At 34.2% G+C, this 18,821-nt stretch overlaps 1 protein-coding gene across 1 annotated transcript; it reads right to left on the bottom strand.

The window, feature by feature from the left end:
• Positions 16,154-18,385, bottom strand: LOC109949877. The gene is made up of 8 exons (XM_020566710.1): positions 18,254-18,385; positions 17,943-18,158; positions 17,746-17,838; positions 17,562-17,669; positions 17,109-17,372; positions 16,959-17,012; positions 16,525-16,861; positions 16,154-16,432 (listed from the first exon to the last, which is right to left on the bottom strand). The coding sequence occupies exons 1-7, from the start codon at positions 18,311-18,313 to the stop codon at positions 16,526-16,528; spliced, it is 1,131 nt and encodes a 376-aa protein (XP_020422299.1). The 5' UTR covers positions 18,314-18,385; the 3' UTR covers positions 16,154-16,432; position 16,525.

An 18,821-nucleotide genomic window follows, 5' to 3' on the forward strand; every position in this document is an offset into this window, starting at 1 on the left:
GATGACGTGGTTGCGTACATTGTCGACACGTGGAGATTTGAGAGCCTCCGATTTAGATGCTATCTGAGTAGCTGATTGTCAGTGACACATGATTCTTGTGCGTCTCCTTTGCCTGCCAACTGCCAACGGAAGTGCGCGCGGAGGCTCAAGTGAAACATTTATAATTCCAAAAAAATTCCTTAATAATAAGGAACGAAAACCATATAAGGATAGATAGTAAATTAATATTTTTTCATGTTTTAAAACTAAAAATTTTAAATAGGAAAATAAAAAGAGAAGATGAATCTCTTATAAAGGTAAAAGCATCAAACAGTCTGAAACTACGATTAAATTTTACATTGCTCCTCGAAATTTAAAGTATCTTATTTTACTCTTTTAAACGATAGAACTAATAATATTGTACATAATATGTTAACATAACATTAATCCACCCATGAGTAACCGTTATTCACCCATTTGCGAATACCCATTTGGAACTTTGGTGAATGATATTTTATTTAAAGATTTAAAGATTATATTTAATATTATCTAATATGAGGTGTTTTCATTTAACAGTTTGTTAAGAAATATAGTTTATTTTTGAAATGGGTGAAACGGATCATGTAGGTTAAAGCGAGTGAAACATGTCATGTAGGGTAAAGCGAGTGAAACAGTTCATGTAGGTTAAAGTGGGTGAAACGAATCAGGTAGGTTAAACCGACCCACTATTCTTTACGAGTGAAACGAATCGTGTCATGTCATTCGTTATTTTAACAGGTCGTATTCGTGTCTACTGATTAAGAAACCGGGCTGACATGATTTGTTGGCTAGGTCTATTGATCAGTGTTTTGTCTTTCACTTTATCCCCCACCTTCAACTTTGTCAAATAATATGTTAAAAATGCCGACGTGATACAAGTGTGACCTATTATTTAGCAAAAATATGTCATGTGTGCAAAAGCATAATAAAATATTTTTAAAAAACATTATTGTTTAAAACTAACAATAAAAAATAGAAAATTTAGGATAAGTCCAAATCTAATTATAGAAGTTGGGTGTAATCCATGCATTATTGTAATATTTTTGGGTTCTTTAATTTAGAGTACTGTTATTTCCACCCCCTCTCATATTTTCCCACTCATCTTATCTTCAAAATTTTAAAGACAAATTTACCCATTTGTAAAATAACTTCTAAAGACTTAGGGAAAAAAAACCCACCTCCCCCAATGTAGCCCCCTTTTCACAACCATTCCTAAACCATCCACCACCTCCCACACTTCCAAGCCACCATATCCAACAACTCCGCGCTGGAGACGACCGTCATCATAATCATCATCGCTGTTGACATTAGAGGTATTGATGAAAGAGTAAGAGTTCTTATCAGAGATGACCCACTTGGCCTTGAGCTTGAGTTGGAATTTGAATTACAAAGTAGGCAAGGAGTTGTTGGGGACGGTGGGGGATGGTTTGGGAAGAGGGGGCTGCGTTGGGGGAGGCACTGGTGCTTCGTTTATATATATATATATATATATATATATATATATAATTAAAGAGAATTTTCTTGTCTCTAAACAAAGAAGAAGATAATTTGCTTGAATTAATAAATAAAAGACATTTTAGGAATAATGGTGAGTAAAGATATGATTGTTTTTTTTTTTTTCAAATTTACATGGGAGTGACAAAATAATGGCATGAACTGAAGGATGGACACTCTATTTGCTTACATGGCTAGACAACTGAACTATTGCATCCAATGTGACGAAAATGGATCCACACTCAAGAACCACTGCGGATTGTCACCCCCTCCCCCGTCCTCCAATGAAAACCTAAACCCTAAACCACCAACCCCAGCCCACTTCCATTCCATCTCTAAATAGACAATCGCCTCCTTAGGCTTCCCACATTGAACAAACCCCGCAATAATCAAACATCCAAATTCCTTCCAAGCTATACGTGATCATTATATTAGAATTAGAATACAGGAACAAGGATCATTGAAATACCAACATAGATATAGTTGAAAAGAAATTTGTTCTTGTACACCAATCTTGGGGAGTATAGTCCATAATAGTTTATAGAATTTTTCCTCGGTACCACCCTTAGCACTCTCACAGACTGTAGTTGGATATTCTACAAGAGAAGTCAAATCATTAGACAGATATTAAACATGTCAATGATAATTAATCCACAAAACCATTAGCTTCTTAGGAACGACTAAATCTTGTATATATTGTAGGAATGCAAATGTACTAAAGAAAAATTAAGAAAAAAGAAAAAAAGAAACCCTTTTCTTCCTCAACTCTTCGGTGGCGAAACGAGCAGATCTTAGTCCTCCAAAATCAAAATTAGAATAAACTGGCTGTGAATTGAATCATGAGTCTATATCAAGAGTTGATATTTGAATTGAATTGTAATAAATGTGAAGGCAATAACTAACATAATTATTTTTATATGATAAGACATATGAAAATATTTCATAAAAATAAAATATTTTCATATGTCCCATTTGTATTTGATGATAAACCATTTCCAGCCTTGATATTATCTGACTTTTATTTTTGTATTTTCAGTAACCTTGATATTTAAAAAAAAAAAAAAACTGGAAAAAATGTAAAAATAGGCCCATTTTAATACAACGTTTAAGGGCATTTTACTAAACCCAACCCGTTAGTTATATTAAAAATTAGGTCAGATATCTTCTTCTTCCCCGCGCCGCCTTCTCCTTCCTCTCTGTGTTTCGATTTCATCTCTCTGTCTCTCTGTCTTTCTTCCTAACAAGCAGCGGCTCCTGCGCGCTTCGTCCGCCCTTCGTCCGCCTAGACCCGCCTAGAACCGCCTAGACCAGCCTAGGCGGGCGCCCAAGTGCCGCCTAATTCCTTGGCGCCTGCACATAATGATTAGAATGAAATCGTGGTGGCCTAGGCGGATTTTTCGATCCTATTTAAGATTACAATTTTTTAGTGTAAAAACCGAACAAAACTGCCATAAGTGGTTTGGTTTTTTGTCCCAGAAAAATGTGGTTTGGTTTGGCCGGTTTGAATGATGCACCGGTTTTGAACTTGCTTCTGCGCTCATTAGTATCAAAGTGTTAGAATTTTAAGGGAAACAAAGTGATTTTATTAGATTGGAGGAGAGTAGTATCAACATAACTTTGTTTGGGTAGCTCTTGGCTCCCTAATAGTTTGGGAGTTCTTTTGTTAACTCCACATAGATGGGGAATTGTTCATCTGAAATATGATTCCGATTTTGACGAGGTGAGTATGGTACTATTAACTTTTGCATCTAATTCTCAAATGATTACTGGTTTTTGCATAGCACTCGATCGCCACTTGTATGGAGAGAGTTTTGTTCTTTTATTTCCTTTTTAAATTTCTGGATATCAATAAAACCAGTTAACAATCTTTCACAGGTTTTTGCAAATTCTCAAATTTAAAAATGATATACAGTTTTTCCTGTATATGTATGTATGTGCGTATTAATTTTCTGTGCTTGTTGAACAGCCATGTGGTGGATTTACTCCATGTCCTTGTTTTATTGATGATCCTCGTACTTTGCAATTATGCTTATACATTCTGTTTATGATTCATATGCACTGAGATTGTCATTTCCACAGACCAAAAATACATGAAGAAGGTTCCAAGAAAGACAAGCAGCAGAAATTGTATTGAGGAAGAGATACTAACCACCTTACTACACATGTAACATGTAGCCCCTTCAATAAAATTATTGACCAAGAATTGATTGAGATTTTGTAAAAGGTTTGGCTTGAGATTATTTTATCTGCATCGATCCAAAGCTTATACTTCATATCTGGTCAAAATCCGAAATCAATATATAGTAAATAATATTGTTTTTATCCAGTAACATGAGAGAATTTTCGTATTAGAAAAAAAAAAAAGAGAATTTCTTTCAGGAAAAAACTTGACTCTTTCAAATTGAGAGGAGCTCTTAGTTGAACTTGGCGTTTAGACGCGTGCACACCCATGTTTAAATAAAACCATAATCTAGGTGATCATAGTTGAACTCTTAGTTGTTCCGCTCACTCTCTCATGTTATAAAAGATACTTAAAATATGTTTGAGGTGAGTGAATGAGCCCTTGGAGAAAGCTTGAATTTGCTTAGAGTTAGGTTACATATTCAAGTCATGCCATAAAAGAAGTACAACTACATCTTGTCTGATGCTTGCTACACTACAATTGATAATTATACTGTAACTTAGCTTGTAATGATAGCAAACGTATCAAAAAGTTGTACTGAAATATAATAAAACTTTCATGTATGTAATGGAAGCGGATCATATCCCTTTTCTGTGGATGTTCCAAGAAACACAATGTTCTTGTTCTCCAAAACTATCACATCTTCCGTCTCGTTACCCTCTCCTTTCAGTCGAGCTACTTCGTTACCCTCTCCTCTGAGATACGAGCTTGACAACCACATAGTAATATCCTTTCAAGTACTCCTACAGGGATAGGATTTTCCTTCAAAACAGTTACCCCAGCAAAGGCCCTTGCAAAGTCAATTGTAAGTTTAATGATGCCTGCATTTTGCAGTGTAAATTAACTGGTGCCTGTATAAACTCTTCCTTAATAGTGCTACCGTGTAGCTTAAAAAAAATAATGAATTAAACCTAACGGCACTCGAGGTAGCTTGAAAAAGATAAAAGAATTAAACTGTAGCTCATCACATGTCGTTCTTAGACCATCTCTAATCATAGGGCTAAATGTAGTCCGTGGTTAAAAATTTAACCCTCCAAAATATTAACTTTTTAAAAATAGTGCATGGCTAAAGTTTTTCATCTCCTATGGCTATATTTTAGTGCCATTCATATTTTATTATTTTGAGAAAAATTATGGTACAACACTCATATATTCCACAACTATGTATTGTTTAATTTAATTAAACTATGATTTAGAGACAATATTATTTAATTTAAAACAAAATAAATTTAAAACATTTAAAAAGATTTTAAATAAAAAATTACTTTTCAATCAATGGTTCTGACCTCTAGCGATCAGAAATCAATTATATATATATATATGAGGTCCACTTATTGAACAGGGTTCTATGGTCGGTCCGTGACCCCTGGATGCTGAAGGCGTCCTTGGGGTGATCTCGTAGTTCCTACGAGGTGGAGACGATGGGGTCGGTCCTTTTCATTCTGGGGTGACGGAGGGATCGTACCATTCGAGCCTTTTTTTTTCATGCTTTTCCCGGAGGTCTGGAGAAAGCTGATGAATTATAATATGATTATAAATTTGCTATTATAATGAATAAGGATAAGTCGTCTTCTTGAATCTTAAAATATTTCTTTCTTATTTTCCAATTAAATCGATTAGAAATCAATAAAAGAAAAAGTAAGTGGACCTAACCCATTGCATCATAATTATATCCACTATTCTGATATTAAAATTCAATAGAGATGGAATTTGATCTTTTTTTTCTTTGGACTACGCGGGAATCTATCAATATATCCGATTAAATCCTCTTGTTCCTAGATGTTCTATAGGATATATATTAAACAAAACGAATTGAAAAAACATTTAAAAAGGTTATTAAAAATAAAATTAAACCTGAGATGTTTCGTGCTCTTGTCTACGCGTGACACTTTCTCCTCTTGGAATGCACCATGCACTGGGCTCACAAAAAAATTTGGCATAGAGTAAAGCTGGACTACATTTGGCTTAGTTGGAGGGCTAAGGGCCAAATTTGGACAAAATAGTTTTTAGCCCATCGCTAGAGATGGCCTTACACCCCACTTGTGTCTAGACCCTCATCCATTTTGTGGTCTTGTTGGCCCTTTTTTCAATGTCTAGTTGAATTCTATATACGAATAAAGTATTCTAATGTAATAAAGTCTTCTATGAATAAAGTCTTCATTTAATTCCATCGTTTACTTTTTATAATTTGTATTTCTTAATTTTTACATACATTGGAGGGAGAGTGAGAAAAGGGTAACAATTTACATGGAATTGGGCACGACTTTAGGTTCTTCTCATATAATCCTGATCTCTTGGATTACAGGGGTCCAAGAGATTTGTGGTCACCCACCGTTTGATGTAAATTCAACAGTTCACTCACTTTTGCACTCCTTTTAAGAAACTTTTTTGAACCATTTGATTAATATCCAACGGTGAGTGACCACAATCTCTTGGACTTCTGTGGTCCAAGAGATCGAGACTGTAATAAAGTATTCTAATATGACCTTAATTATAAGGAAGTATCTAGCATCCTAGTTTGTATTTTGTGCTATCAAAATCGATTTCATCGCCATTGTTAGGGTAAGCCCTTAGCCCTAACTCTCCAATTTTCATTAATTTGTCCCCATGATTCTTGTGTTTATAACTAATATATATGTGAAACTTAATTATTTATATTTTTGCACTTTACAGGTGTGAAGCTTATTCAGTTGTTGTCAAGAAATTTTAACGGTTCAAGATGGAAAAATGAGTTTCCAGCAGATTGTATGATTGTCTACCTTGAAAAGAACTTATTGACAATATTGATTTATATGGAATAACAAAATATTTCAATTATCTCAAGGTTTGCAGGGCACAACTTCAATAAGTACACTTTTACTTATATTGAACATAAATTCATTTTGATAAAATGTTTTTTGTTGTTCACTACTACATTTTACAATTTGCGCGACGAAGAGAATTTCGTTGCGCAAAGTACATTTTAGTCGCACAAATTTCAGCGCGACAAAAACTTCGTCACGCAAAGATCATGAAGAAAGACTTTGCGCGACGAAAAGTATTGGTCGCGCAACGAAAAATATTAATCGCGCAAAGTCTTAAAAAAATTTTAAAAAAAGAAAAAATTTCCCGCGTCCCATTTTTGGTACCCGCACAAATTTTTAGAGTTTTGCGCGACTAAATATTTTTTGTGTTTTAACATTTTTTAATTAAAATAAACTAATTTAATAGTTTGCGCGACGAAATATTTTATTGCGCAAGGTTTTTGACTTTTTGTTTTATTATTTCTTTAATATTAATTTATTCAAAATTTTACTTTTTAATATTAAATTTATTCAAATATTAAATTAAATTGTTTGATTTTTTTAATTACTTTAATTTAAATTGATATTAATTAAATTAAATTAAATTTTTTTGAATTTTTACTTTCTAAATTCAATTTAATTGTATGATTTTTTTAATTATTTTAATTTAAATTGACTTATTCAAAATAAAATTACATATGAAAAATAGTGATCAAATTATCCAATAGATATATAATATTCAAAATGTTCACATAAATTAACAAAGTACAATAATAAAATCCTAATACAAGTCTATTGTGGTGGTAGTGGCGGAAGATATGTTTCGATAGCATCCTAATCCTCAACTTTAGCCGTCAATGTCTCGGCGATTCCTACAAAAAAACAAATATGGTCAAATAACAAAAAAGAACAAAAAAATTGGCATAATCTCCCCTAAAATTGTTATACCACAAATCCAACCCAAACTCCAATCCTCACCCTATACTCAACCCCAAACCCTACACAAACTCAAAACTAACTCCAAAAACACATATTAATGAAAAAAATTTAAAATTTGGAGAGAATATACCTTTTGGCAAGATTGAGAGTGAGTGAGAATGAGAGGGAGAAGTGAGTGTGAGAGAATTAGATAAGATAGTGAGAGAGAGATGAGAGAGTGAGTGAGAGTGAGAGATAGTGAAAAGAGAGATGAGAGAGTGAGTGAGAGTGAGAGAGAGATGAGAGAGTGAGTGAGAGGAGTGAGTGTGAGAGAAAGGGTGGGATTTGGGGAGAGGGAAAGAGAGAGGAGAGGTAAGAGTAGAGAAAGACATTGAGAAAATGGTGGAGGAGTTATTTTAGTTTTAAAAACCGTATCACTTTGCGTGATAAAAATTTTGGAATATTGGTCACGCAAAGTTTTGCTCGATGAAAATTATAGGAATATTGGCCGTGCAAAGTTTTGCGCGACAAAAAATATTGGTTGCGAAAAGTCTAAAAAAATTATTTAAAAAAAATTCCCGTGTCCCATTTTTGGTACCCGCCCAAATTTTTAAAGTTTTGCGCGACGAAAAATATAGGAATATTGGTTGTGCAAAGTTTTGCACGACGAAAAATATTGGTCACGCAAAGTCAAAAAAAATTTTATTAAAAAAAAAAATTCCCGCATCCCATTTTTGGTACCCACCCAAATTTTTAAAGTTTTGCGCGATGTACTGTTGGTTGCGCAAACTTTTGAGAGACGAAAAAATTGGTTCGTAGCGCAATATTTATAAAAATAATTGTTATGAATAATAAAAAATAAAATAATTTTATTTTACTATTTAAAATATAAATAAGGTTAAAGCTACTTAATAAATATATATACTATTCAATTTTAAGTGTTATACGTACAAAATAAATAAACTTAAAGTTACTTAATAAATAAATAAATATATATATATATATATACAAACACCATTCAACGATCAAACCGTCAACCTTGTTTGTATATACTTCAAGATTGTATACCCCAGAAATCGTAAAAAACAAACATTCAGAGATCTAGTAACAGACACAACTTTTTGATGGTTATAAATGAAAAATCACGATTTAACGGTTATTTTAACTCAGATTTTGGTGATTTTTTTACAACTACACTCCTTGACCCTATATGAATACAATGACTGAATTTGATCTTCAATTTAAAATATTTACACTAGTGGATACCACAAAATCTTATGTTATATTTAACGAAAATATAAATAAACTCTTAATTATTAGTGAATATATTGTTTTGATGGCATACACATTCTACGAAACTAGTTTCAACGATCCAACCGTCAAACTTGTTTGTTTATACTTCGAGATCATATACGCCAAACATCGGAAAAAATAAACATTCAGAGATCAAGTAACGGGACAAAACTTTTCGACGGTTATAAATGAAAAATCATGATTTAACGGTTATTTTAACTCCGATTTTGATGAGTTTTACAGCTACAGTCTTTGACCTTATATGAATACAATGACTGAATTTGATCTTCAATTTAAAATATTTACACTAGTGGATACCACAAAATCTTATGTTATATTTAACGAAAATATAAATAAACTCTTAATTGTTAGTGAATATATTATTTTGATGGCATACGCATTTTACGAAACTAGTTTCAAAGATCCAACCTTCAAACTTGTTTGTTTATACTTCGAGATCATATATGCCAAAAATCGAAAAAAATAAACATTCAGAGATCAAATAATGGGACAAAATTTTTCGACGGTTATAAATGACAAATCATGATTTAACGGTTATTTTAACTCCGATTTTGATGATTTTTTTACAGCTACACTCCTTCACCCTATATGAATACAATGACTGAATTTGATCTTCAATTTAAGATATTTACACTAGTGGATACCACAAAATCTTATGTTATATTTAACGAAAGTATAAATAAACTCTTAAGTATTAGTGAATATATTGTTTTGATGGCATATGCAATCTAGGAAACTAGTTTCAATGATCCAACCGTTAAACTTGTGTGTTTATACTTCGAGATCATATACGCCAAAAATCGGAAAAAATAAATATTCAGAGATCAAGTAATGGGATAAAACTTTTCGACGGTTATAAATGAAAAACCACGATTTAACGGTTATTTTAACTCCGATTTTGATAATTTTTTATAGTTGCACTCCTTGACCCTATATGAATACAATGACTAAATTTGATCTTCAATTTAAGATATTTACACTAGTGGATACCACAAAATCTTATGTTATATTTAACGAAAGTAAAAATAAACTCTTAATTGTTAGTGAATATATTGTTTTGATGGTATACGCATTCTACGAAACTAGTTTCAACGATCCAACCGTCACACATGTTTGTTTATACTTCGAGATCATATACGCCAAAAATAGAAAAAAATAAACATTCAAAGATCAAGTAATGGGACAAAACTTTTAGACGGTTTTAAACGAAAAATCACGATTTAACGGATATTTCAATTTCGATTTTGATGATTTTTTTACAGCTACACTCCTTGACCCTATATGAATACAATGAACCAATTCGATCGTCAATTTGAAATATATATTTTCTAACAAAAACCCAATAATATATTTTTATTATAAAAATCTGATACGAACCAAAATAATAAATTTAAGCGACTTAATAAATATATATACAGTTTAATTTCTTACATGTTATGCATACAAAATAAAAAAAAAAAAAAAATTGGTTTAGACGACGAAATATTTGGATTACGTCATGCAAAGATTTTAAAAAATAAAAATTTTTATTTTATTTATTTTTGAAAAGACTTTGTGCGACGAAGTTTATATTTTCGTCGCGCAAAGGTTTGGGCAACGAAAAATATGTGGGTCGCACAAAGTTTTGTGCAACAAATTTTGTTTCGTCGCGCAAAGTTTTGTGCAACAAATATTGTTTCGTTGCATAAAAGTCACTTTGAGCGACGATGATTTGTCGTCCCGCAAAGAGTTTTTGTGCGGCGATGTGTGTTTCGTTCCGCAAAATTTAGTCACGTAAGACTTTGAGCGACAAGTTTGAGTTTCGTGGCGCAAAGTGACTTTAAGCGACGAATTTTTTTTCATCGCACAAAATATGGTCGCGCAAGGGTTTTTTTTTACTAGTGGTTGTTGCATTTAATATGTATCTATTTTATGTTAAAGCTTATTGGAAATTAGTCAATAAAACTATGAACTAGTATGGTTTATATAATTTAATGTACAAAATATGGTCGCGCAAGGGGTTCTTTGTTAGTAGTGGTTGTTGCATTTAATATGTATTTATTTTATGTTAAAACTTATTGGAAATTAGTCAATAAAACTATGAATTAGTGTGGTTATATAATTTAATGTACACTTTTATTTTGGTTAGATAGTTTAGCTAACTCACCCATCGAAAAGTTCCTTTTTCCACCCTTGCATGCTTTAAATTTGTTTTGTGTACATGTCAAATTTCATGGGTATCAAAGCTCAATGAGTTACCGTAGATGAGACTAGAGAGGTATGTGTCAAGCAAGAAGAAAATGATTTAGAAAAAACAAAAACAAAAACTAAAATGCAAATCCAAAATGCACTCAACTCCCCCAAATTCATTTACTCATACAGGAAATATAATTTTTCTTTCTTTTTTGCATTACCCAATTTTTGTCATATTTTTCTGTCACACTTTCATATAAGAAAAATGTTTAAAGTGTTATTAAAGAAAAATGGTAAGCCCAAATTAAGTCCAACATTCTCCCCCTTTCTCCAACACTACTCTCGCTTTTCCTCCTTTTAGTTCTTCTCGCAATGGCCATGGCCATGACCATTCTCTGCAAATTCCAAATAATTGGAACAAGATTAGCCACAGCTTTTGTTGAGGGATTGTATGCGTTACACGGGGAAAAAGATTATCCTTTCCTCACAGAGCGTGATTCAGCGTCTTGGCCGTGGTGATGAGCGGAACACACCATATCCTACTTGGAAGGCCCTAGAACTTATGTGCATCGAGGAGGTCTATTTGGAGAAGGATTGGCCTTTTTCGGCCAAAAGACCACGAAACGTAAGTCAAACACTAAACCATTACTTTGTAACTTATGAAAAATGTCAATTTATATATTTTTTTTCTTCTTCCTTTCAGTATTTTGCAAAGAGGATTTACCTCAATGGTTTTTAGACATACACGGAGAAACAGCCATCCAAGAGGCACTCGATAAGAAGCTGCCAGTGCTGTATTGTGTAGCAGCCTAGGAATCACTTGCGTCTTACAAAGAGGTGAGTTATATTAATGATTATGCTTGCATAACAAGTTAAAATAAATATTCCAAACAGAAAAAATGACTAATTATATACCCAAAAAGTACACCAAAAATATCCAAAACTCATAACTCATATGCAAACTTGAATCCTAAGGGTTCTCGTTGTGGTTGCTCATGCAAATTCTATTTAACTGCAAGGTATCTTAGACACACAAGAATTCTATGAAAGGACATGCATGACATGTGGGAAAGATGTTTGGAGCAGGTGCAATAATTGTGGATACGATGAGGGATTCCACATGATGTGTCTAACTGGCCATGGAATATTTAAGGGAAAACAATACTAGACAGCCCAGAATTCTAGAGGAGAAACTTATGGAGAAAAATGATTTGTAAGGATACGCAAGGGTAAAAATGTGTTGGGCATTGAAAATGTCCCATGGATTCCACTTCCTAAATACTAGTCAGCCTATATACTTATACTTATGTTTTTGTAATAAGAGACGATACAAAGATCACAATGTGCTGGGCATTGGAGATGTCTGCAATATTGTTTCCCTTAAATGTTCCATGACCAGTTAGACACATCATGTGGAATCCCTCATTGTATCCACAATTATGGCACCAGTTCCAACCCGACCTCCCATTTCCACTCCGGGAGTTTCTACGGCTTCAACAAGGTTTACTATACTTGTCCTGCAAGTTTGGTCTGAATCGTACGTACTATCGGATCACTCACGATCGCACGATCAGACGGTTATCGTTTATCTAAACTTTGAATTATTGAACCGGAGTATCCGGGACTCTGATTCTCGATCCGCGAATTCCCCATATTCATTTACTCATACAGGAAATATAATTTTTCTTTCTTTTTTGCATTACCCATTTTTTGTCATATTTTTTTGTCATACTTTCATATAAGAAAAAAGTTTAAAGTGTTATTAAAGAAAAATGGTAAGCCCAAATTAAGTCCAACATTCTCCCATTTCTCTGACACCACTCCCACTTTTCCTCCTTTTAGTTCTTCTCGCAATGGCCATGGTCATGACCATTCTCCACAAATTCCAAATAATTGGAACAAGATTAGCCATAACTTTTGCTGAGGGATTGTGTAGGTGTCACACGGGGAGAAAGATTACTCTTTCCCCACAAATCGTGATTCAGCGTCTTGGCCGTGGTGATGAGCCGAACACACCATATCCTACTTGGAGGGCCCTAGAACTTATGTGCATCGAGAGGGTCTATTTGGAGAAGGATTGGCCTTTTTCGGCTAAAAGATCAAGAAACGTTAGTCAAACACTAAAGCATTACTTTGTAACTTATGAAAAATATCAATTCATACATATTTTTTTTCTTCTTCCTTTCAGTATTTTGCAAAGAGGATTTACCTCAATGATTTTCAGACCATACACGGAGAAAAAGCCATCCAAGAGGCACTCGATAAGAAGTTGCCAGTGCTGTGATGCGTAGTAGCCCATGAATAACTTGCGTCTTACAAAGGGGTGAGTTATGTTAATGATTATGTCTGCATAACAAGTTAAAATAAATATTCCAAACACAAAGAATGACTAATTGTATACCCAAAAAATACACCAAAAATATCCAAAACTCATAACTCATTTGTAAATTTGAATCCTAAGGGTTTTTGTTCTGGTTGCTCATGCAAATTCTATTTAACTGTAAGGTATCTTGGACACCCAAAAATTCTATGAAACGACATGCATGACATGTGGGGAAGATGTTTGGAGCTGGTGCCATAATTGTGGATACGGTGAGGGATTCCACATGATGTGTCTAACTGGCCATGGAATATTTAAGGGAAAACAATACTGGAGAGCCCAAAATTTCGGAGGAGAAACTTATGCAGAAAAATGATTTGTAAGGATACGCAAGGGTAAAATTGTGTTGGGCATTGGAAATGTCGCATGGATTCCACTTCCTAGATACTAGTCAGCCAATCTACTTTTACTTATGTTTTTGTAATAAGAGACGATAGAAAGATCACAATGTGTTGGGCATTGGAGATGTCTCCAATATTGTTTTCCCTTAAATGTTCCATGACCAGTTATACACATCATGTGGAATCCCTCATCGTATCCACAATTAGGGCACCAGTTGCAACCCCGACCTCCCATTTCTGCTCCGAGAGTTCCTACGGTTTCAACAAGGTTTACCATACTTGTCTTGCAAGTTTGTTCTGAATCGAACAATCGGATCATTCACGATCGCACGATCGGACGTTTATCGTTTATCTAAACTTTGAATTATTGAACCGGAGTATCCGGGACTCCGATTCTCGATCCGCAAGTTTCCCAAATTCATTTACTCATACAGGGAATATAATTTTTCTTTCTTTTTTGCATTACCCATATTTTGTCATATTTTTCTGTCACACTTTCATATAAGAAAAAAGTTTAAAATGTTATTAAAGAAAAAGGGTAAGCCCAAATTAAGTCCAACATTCTCCCTCTTTCTCCGACACCACTCCCGCTTTTCCTCCTTTTAGTTCTTCTCGCAATGGCCATGGCCATGCCCATGACCATTCTCTGCTAATTCCAAATAATTGGAACAAGATTAGCCATAACTTTTGCTGAGGGATTGTATAGGTGTCATACGGGGAGAAAGATTCCACATATTGTGATTCAGCGTCTTAGCCGTGGTGATGAGCCGAACACACCATATCCTACTTGGAGGGCCGTAGAACTTATGTGCATTGAGGGGGTCTATTTGGAGAAGGATTGGTCTTTTTCGGCTAAAAGACCAAGAAACGTAAGTCAAACACTAAACAATTACTTGGTAACTTATGAAAAATGTCAATTCATACATTTTTTTTTTCTTCTTCCTTTCAGTATTTTGCAAAGAAGATTTACCTCAATGGTTTTCAAACCATACACGGAGAAAAAGCCATCCACGAGGCACTCGATAAGAAGTTGCCAGTGCTGTGCTGCGTAGCAGCCCATGAATCACTTACGTCTTACAAATGGGTGAGTTATGTTAATGATTATGCCTGCATAACAAGTTAAAATAAATATTCCAAACACAAAGAATGACTAATTATATACCCAAAAAGTACACCAAAAATATCAAAAACTCTTTCTCACATGCAAACCTGAGTCCTAAAGATTTTTGTTCTGGTTGCTCATGCAAATTCTATTTAACTGTGAGGTATCTTGTACACCCAAAAATTCTATGGAACGACATGCATGACATGTGGGGAAGATGTTTGGAGCTAGTGCATAATTGTGGATACAGTGAGGGATTCCACATGATGTGTCTAACTGGCCATGGAATCTTTAAGGGAAAACAATACTGGAGAGCCCAGAATTTCGGAGGAGAAACTTATGGAGAAAAATGATTTGTAAGGATACGCAAGGGTAAAAATGTGTTGGGCATTGGAAATGTCGCATGGATTCCACTTCCTAGATACTAGTAAGCCTATATACTTATACTTATGTTTTTGTAACAAGAGATGATACAAAGATCAAAATGTGCTGGGCATTGGAGATGTCTCCAATATTGTTTCCCTTAAATGTTCCATGGCCAGTTATACACATCATGTGGAATCCCTCATTGTATCCACAATTATGGCACCAGCTCCAACCCCAACCTCCCATTTCCACTTCGAGAGTTCCTACGGCTTCAACAAGGTTTACTATACTTGTCCTGCAAGTTTGGTCTGAATCGAACTATCGGATCACTCACGATCGCACGATCAGACGGTTATCGTTTATCTAAACTTTGAATTATTGAACCGGAGTATCCGGGATTCCGATTCTCGATCCGTGAATTCCTCAAATTCATTTACTCATACAGGAAATATAATTTTTCTTTCTTTTTTGCATTACCCATTTTTTGTCATACTTTCATATAAGAAAAAAGTTTAAAGTGTTATTAAAGAAAAAAGGTATGCCCAAATTAAGTCCAACATTCTCCCATTTCTCTGACACCACTCCTGCTTTTCCTCCTTTTAGTTCTTCTCGCAATGGCTATGGCTATGACCATTCTCCACAAATTCCAAATAATTGGAACAAGATTCACTACAAGAAAAAAATCCTTTAACAACGCGCAATGTGCGTTGTGAAAACATATTGACAACATGCGGCGCACGTTGTTGAAGCCGATGTCGTTAAAAGGTTTAGGGCTTTCGACAACACGGATTACGCGTCATTGTTTATTTTGGCGCTCGTTGTGAACAACATTAACTACAACACTCGCGCGTTGTGGGATCAATTAACAACAACGTGCCTAGCATGTTGTCTTATAATATTACGACAACGTGTCTGAGCTCGTTGTTGTTTATGTTTTGACAACAGCCAATGCGCGTTGTTATATCAAATATATATTTTTTCAAATATATATATTTTTAATAATTATCAAAATTACCTGATATAATTTATCTATAAATCGAAGCTCTGTGATAAACATAAATATTTCCTTACTTCACATTCATAAGACAGCCTATAATACACAGCTTTCATTCAAAAGATAAATAAGGAGTTCCATACATATTAGAAAGATATATTCATCCCAATTCTAATTGTGCAAAATGATTGTTCTATGCCTATAATTACAATTCAAAATCCTTGTCAGAATGATCTAAAAACATGATTGATTGCACTTAAAGATCATGCTGAAACATGCTTTAGAAACTTGGTTAGTTGCACCTCAAAATCCTTGTCAAACTGTTGAGTATCACAATTTGAAAGCCTTGTCAAACATGGTCTAAGCACCTGAAAAAAGTAACATACGTAGCAAAAAAGAGATTAGTACGTTATATAGAAACTTTGAATGTTCAGCAATGTCAAAGTAAATAGAAAAATACCTTAGTTAAGCAATTTTATACAGCTTTTTGGCCATGCAACAGTACTGCCTAAAGCTTCACCAAGTCTTCGCGCTTCATCTGTGGGTCTATACAAGTTAAGTTCTTCATCAAGCACTTCATCAACCCAAACCTTCCAACAATCACGTCCAATAGGCATATGATGAACTTTAACAGTTGGGTCTGTTGAGGCAATATGTCCCTCAGCTACAACTTGCTCCAATTCAAAATTGTACCAGTGTAAAAGTTGACATCTTCCATATTCAAGATTGCTACTTTGACCACATCTTGCATTCACATTGTAACTTTTATCTTGTACATGACGGCTTCCTTGTTGTGACTATATGAAATACAATGGAAGATAACAATAATTTAGAAATTATAAGCTACCTCATAGATTACTATATCATGCTATAATTATCATGAAAAATACTTACTTGAGGAGTACATGCATGTGCACTTATCATATCCTCTACATTCTTATTTTGAGGCTGTAAAAAGTTAAAGATAAGCTTGAGACAAAATTTGTGATTTAATAAATAACTATATGAATAAATGCTTCATAGATTATTTTAAGAATTTTATACCTCTTGAGACATTTTAATAAATGCTTCAAGTTTGGCTTCAATTAGCTGCATCCTTTGAGATTGAGATTTCACTACGGATTCAAGTTCTTTAACTCGTTCACTGCCTTGAATTACTGCATCTACTCTAGAGGGTGTTGCACCAAACCCAAGCCCTCGAACTCGGCCACGAGTTTCAGGTCCCAAAACTCTTGCTATAGCATCATCTCGTATAGAATTTCTCGCTGGTGGATTCTCTTTCGACTCATTGCACGTCTTTATATCTTTCTATAACATATAAAACACAAGCTTAATAAATTAACATCACTTATGCAGAAACAAGAGCTTATTTTCTTATAAAAATTAATGCATCATAACCAAACCCCAACACTTCAACAAAATAAATCTCAGCAGCTTCAACTGACTAAGTCACACAGACAAATAATATTAATTTGAAACTTCCATTTGGTGTCTTACCAATATGTTGCTAACAACTTCGTTAATTGGTGTACCATCCTTTCTCTCATGCGCTTTTGTCCACAATGTCACTCTATTTATTTCTTCAGGATTTGGATGATTTAATTTCTACATGAGAACAAATTAGGTATCTACTTGAAAAAAAATTAAATTAAATATTTTGTCGTATGCTTAGTAATCATACCATGTCATACTCCATACGGGCATAGCCTTTTCGACTCATTGTATGTGTGTACTTTTGCTTCTTTCTCATTGCTTTAAACTTTTCACTTAGTTTCTACAAGAGACAACAAATAGTTGCATGAGTAAAAAAAAAAAAAAATGTTAGAAATTGATAAGAATACCTGAAAGTATAATTATTGCTAAGAAAGAAATACCCACTTGAAATTCCGCTCCAAGTCTTTCTTTGACAAATTTGTCCCAATCTTCCTTTGACTTTACATTGTCTGGCTTCACAAGGGAAATGGCACGTGCCTTATGCTTTCTTTTACTTGCTTCACGAATTGCTGTTGTTATTTTTGATTTAAATTGTCTCCAATATTTCCCCATCATCCTAAAAATAAAATTTTTATGCTCATCTCCCACTATGTAGTTTTGCTGTATTTTCAAATACAATAGTAGTTTAGTTTCTAAATAGAGAACAAATCAAATAATAGTTTGGTATATAAAAAAAGAAAAAAGAAAAAGCAAACCTGAAGTAATGACCAAAGCTCATCCTTGTTTTTTTCTTTAAGGTCCTTCCAATTTGACATAACAATAGGCACATGCGCTCGCGTTAAGACCCCAAGAAATGAGGCAAAAGACTCTGAATTTGGACCACATAGTTGTCCACCGAGGATTGAAACTAACTTCTAACCGTGATTTTTTGCCTTGGGGAATAACTGCCATTCTAGGAGGACCTCGCTTCTTTTTTTGGTCTTTGGTTTGGGTAACATTTTGAGCTTGGGCTGGCTGCTCTTCTACATCAGTAGCTGGATGAGTAGATGAAGAATTGGACCTCACATTAGATGTTCTAACCTCATTTTCACGATGTCCTCTAATGGGAGTTTCCTGGTGGGAAATTGGCTTGGTGGGGTACCTCTTGGTTGGTTCTCTTTGTTATTCATCCTTTCATCGCATATACGAAATTCCTAAATTTCGACGTTGAAGTTGCAATAGCCAAGGCTGGCTTGAGGTGGCTTTGCTGGTTCTCTTTGCAATAATCTCAGAAGACTTCACAGCAAAAATACATAAATAAAATTATTACCAAGGTATTATTCA

Source organism: Prunus persica, chromosome G6, assembly GCF_000346465.2.
Source record: "Prunus persica cultivar Lovell chromosome G6, Prunus_persica_NCBIv2, whole genome shotgun sequence".
NCBI lineage: Eukaryota > Viridiplantae > Streptophyta > Magnoliopsida > Rosales > Rosaceae > Prunus > Prunus persica.